General features: G+C 46.8%; 1 protein-coding gene across 1 annotated transcript in view; it reads left to right on the forward strand.

Annotated features, from left to right (window-relative positions):
• Positions 1–4: 4 nt before the first annotated feature.
• ABCD3 (ATP binding cassette subfamily D member 3) overlaps positions 5–4,287 on the forward strand; it is a gene marked incomplete at its 5' end in the record, with an annotated part of 56,876 nt that continues 52,593 nt past the window's right edge. The window contains one exon of the mRNA XM_019528339.1: positions 5–39. Within this exon, the coding sequence (XP_019383884.1) occupies positions 5–39 (35 nt within the window). The remainder of the gene's footprint in view (positions 40–4,287) is intronic.

Here is a 4,287-nt window from a genome sequence, read left to right on the forward strand (position 1 = left end):
CCTCCTCAACAAGCGACGCCAGGAGGCCGCGCAGCACGGGTGAGCGCGGGGCGGGCAGCGCCTGGACCCCAGGCCCTCCCGCCGCGGGCCCTGCCCCGCGCCCGGTGCTGCCCGCGGTTCCCTGGGGGGAAGTGCTGCAGCCGCGGCAGGTGCTGGGCAGCGCGGCCCTTGCCGCTGCGGGGCCGGGGCCGGAGGGTTGGTCTTAAACCCCCAGGACACATTGGGAAGGATGGAGCTCGGCCTCCTCCCCCTGCTCCGTTTTTTGCTGCCCGGCCGGTAAGCTAAGAAAAGCTCCGGGCAGTGAGCAGGAGCAACGAGCGGGAACAGGTCCCCGGGGCTAAACAGCACCTCAAGATGTGGGTGCTGGTTTGAGTGAAAGCAGTCAGGACAAGAGCCTGGGTTTACCCATTGTGTGGCTTTTGGGGTGCTTGGCTGAATTGAAGAAAATATCAGCCAGGCAGTTTAACCTCAATGATACGTTTTCTAATAGGAGGTTACTCACTCTAGACTGGGGGTGCTGGGCCTGTGGGCCAGACCCAGCTCCCAGAGCCTCTTTTTTGGCCTGTGGGGCTGCCCACAGGTTTGAAAATTTGGTGACGGAAAAAGTTTGCTGCTCCCCTGCTGCCAGATTTCCAGGCCTGTGCAGAGCTCCTGTGGGGCAGGTAGCATAGCCCTGTATGCTAGAAGATCGGGCGCCAATCCTGGTGAAGGGCATGACACAGATGAGCAGTGGTGCTCAACCTTTTTGGTCCTGTGGGCCCCTGGACAGCCCCAGGAGCTGCTCTTAAATGTTGAGTTGAATGGCATATGTGGTTGGGTGAGGAAAGGAGAGAGTTTTTGCTTTAAAAGGCAGTTTTCAGCTCATTCAAAAGCAATTTTGAATCAAAATAATCTGACCCTCATCTAGCCCTTTCTCCATGTCCAGTCTTTTCTTACATCATGACTACTGTAATCTCATTTTTTGGATCCTTGCCTTCCTCAAATCCATTTTACATGCTGCTTCTGCTAAAGCAGCCTTCATTGCTTGTCAGTTTGTTACCTTCCTTCATTGGTAGCTGTTTCTTCCCTACAGTGTTTTATCAGCTGCCGGCTATGAAACTTAGAGTACCCTACATGTTAAAACTTGGCAGATGGTGAACTACATTTCTTGCATCACTAGCCTGTATACCTATCTTCTTATTAGTGTTGCCTCATCCTCCCTTCACCCCATCAGCCTATATTACATTAATTTGCTGAATCGTTTAATGTAGCTATACTTGGAGCAGGGGGTAGTCCTTTTACCAAGTTTTTATTTTTTGATTATTCTATTCAGTTGGGGCTTGCTTGTCATATTGAAATAACATGGTAAACCTATGTGTAATAGTGATACAAATTATCCAAAGCCCTGTGTACCATCTAAATTTTATGGTGCTCTTCTGCCTGATGTGGGTTCTGGGGAGTAGAGCAAGCAGATGGGCTAGATCGGGGTTTGTCAACCCATAAAGCTCATGGACTGGGAGCTTCATTGGCATTCAGTGGAGCAGGGACTTTGCCTGTGCTACACTGCAGCTAAGTGGCAAAAAGAAGTGGCCTGGGGAGAAACTGTGGTAGCAGTAGGGTCCTAGCATTAGATCCGAGCTGGGTGATTCTAGCCTGCTGTCAGAAAATGTTGCTGAGCCTTGGGCTAGAGAATTTCTTATCGCAGCTTGTCAGGAAGAGAGCTCTTTGCAGGTTGGGAACAGGTCTTGTCTAGAAGGGGCAGTGGGTTGCAGTGTGTAGAATCTGAGTAAGGGATATTAGGAGCAATGGCTACCATTCACCTTGTAGTCTGGCCTGTTTCCTTCTCCTAATTACTTGATTGCTTGATTACATTGTCTCTCTGCAGGTAAAAGTGAATTTTATCCTTTGAAAAGGTCTGGTTTCAACATTCTGTTTGGGGAACATCATGAAGTGTGAGGACAGGCCCATACTGGGATTGATTCAGTGGGATAGTTATACCAGTTGACTGTACTAGCAAAACACTTTTACTGTAGGTGTGACTTATACCAATAAATCTGCCCTTCTGTTGGCACTTGTTTCATACCCTACCCTGTTCTTTCCAGTACATTAAAATAAAATGTATGATAAAAACACATCGATGCTATCCATTTTTGCCAACACAGCTTTGGTCGTCACAAACCCCACTTCCTTACATCCCTGACCAGAGATTGTATCATATATCTGGCCTACGCCATGTTTTAGGAATAGTATGATATGAAGCTTGGAGAAAAAGAATTATTTGAAGCGTTATTGGAACATAATTTCATAGTGCCCACCCTAACTTTATTATGTACTATATTTACTCAAATCCAAGACGAAGATTTTTCCGTATTTAATGTGGGGAGAAGGATCTTGCATTGTATTTGAGGGCCATGGTTGGAGCTGCTGCTGCTGTCTTGCTGGGGCCAGGGTGGGTTTCATAGATTTCATAGACATTAAGGCTGGAAGAGACTTCATGAGATCATTGAGTCCAGCCCCTGTGCAAAGGGCAGGAAGTCAGTTGGGGTCAGATTCTTGCACCACTTCTAGGGGGAGTCTATTCCAGACTCTGGAGACTCAGATGGTAAAGTATTTTAGGTTGGGCATATGGAAAAACTTGTCTTCCAGCAGTTTGTGACCATTGGACCTTGTCTTTCCTTGGTGCCCAGGTGAACAGACATTCTCCCAGATCCTGATGCACACCCCTGATATACTTATATCAGGTTGAGGTGGCTTGTGCAGTGGGGGAGCATGGGGAAGACCACACAGTGGTGGGGAGTGCAGGGAGGGAAGGTGCTGGGGAGTCTGCTCAGAGTTGGAGGGAGGCAGGTAGGGAGACAGCGCAGTGCAAGATGGGGGGAGCTGGGGAGACTGTGTGGTGTGGGGTGGGGTTGGGAGATGCAAAGGAGACCATGGGAGGAGTGCAGGAGGAGACTAGGGGGTGGAGGGGACCACATAGGGAAGATGTCGGGGGTGACTGTGGGGAAGAATGTGCTATGTGGCACAGGGAGCATGCAGGGGAGCTGCAGCAGCTCTGGTCCTGACCTGGCCAGGGCTGGAGCTGCTGTTGCCAGTGCCACTGCTATCTGGGCAGAGCCTGGGGACAGCTGAAGCTGCTGCAGGGTAAGTGAAAGCAAGGGGAGGAAGTGGCAAGGGAAGCGGGCACCAGGCAGGTAATTGCTAAATTTGAATTTAAAATGAATTTTAAATGACTCTTCAACAATTAGAATCTATACACGGACAATTATAACAAACGTAGTTTTTCCATGCATAGAAACTAAGTATTGGAGGTTGTCTTAAATTCAGAGTTGTCTTGGATTCTGGTACTAGGCAGTTGCAGGAATGTTGTTTCTTTTGTCAACTCTCACCCACATTTATGTATTTGGGCTTCAGGGCAAGGCACAGTGTGACTCGGTGGCAATGTAAGAGTAATTAAGTTAGCGTAATAATGTATGCATTTTCTTAGTAGGGCAAAGATCAGTTACATAATTCCAGTTGAGTTGGTTTCATCATTTCATGTGTCTGAAAACCTGATGACTGATGATATAAAACTTAAGCATGTTGTCATTTAGGGGCACTTAAGTTATGCAATGTATTTTTTAGTCTTCCAGCTAAAAATGGTTGCTTTTCTTTATGTAAATGACTTAAAAATGTGTGTCAACATTTAAAGGCAAAGAGTTCCATTCTTCTGTGGCACCCAGTAATGAAAAACTTAACTTGAAATTAAAACCTACCCAAGGATTTCTCTCATATTAGATAAGATTAAGAAGTAAGGTTGATATCTCTAAAATTTTGTCATAGAGCAAGGTAGGAGAATTCATGTTTTAGAATAGGTTTTTGTTTTAAGAAATAAACATAAATTAATAACTATACAAATAATACAGTCCTGATGTGGAGGAAGTAGAACTGATGCATCTACTTCTATAGTTCAGTTGAGTACATATTAATGTTATATTTAAGCAGCATATTTTGTTATGATATAACTAGGGACCTACCAAAATTGCAATTGTGCTATTTTCACAGAAACTGTAATTTTGGGTGGGCTCTGTGGAAAAAGCACAGATTCTGCACTTTTGGTGGGCTTGTTGCAAAAAGGTAAATAAATAATCCCCCCACCCAACCTATCAGCAAGCAGGGAAAAGTGTATGGGAAACCCTGCAGTCTTGGGGTTAGGGGAGGGGGAAGATGGAGGGGAGAGGTCTGGGGGAGGAGGTGGGAGAGGTAGAGGGGCTGAAGTAGTCCTGCCCTCCACCCCCTTCCCTCCCCCTTGTCCTCCACCTCCTCCTCTCC

This window comes from Gavialis gangeticus, unplaced genomic scaffold (genome assembly GCF_001723915.1).
Source record: "Gavialis gangeticus isolate Ggan-Ray unplaced genomic scaffold, GavGan_comp1, whole genome shotgun sequence".
NCBI lineage: Eukaryota > Metazoa > Chordata > Crocodylia > Gavialidae > Gavialis > Gavialis gangeticus.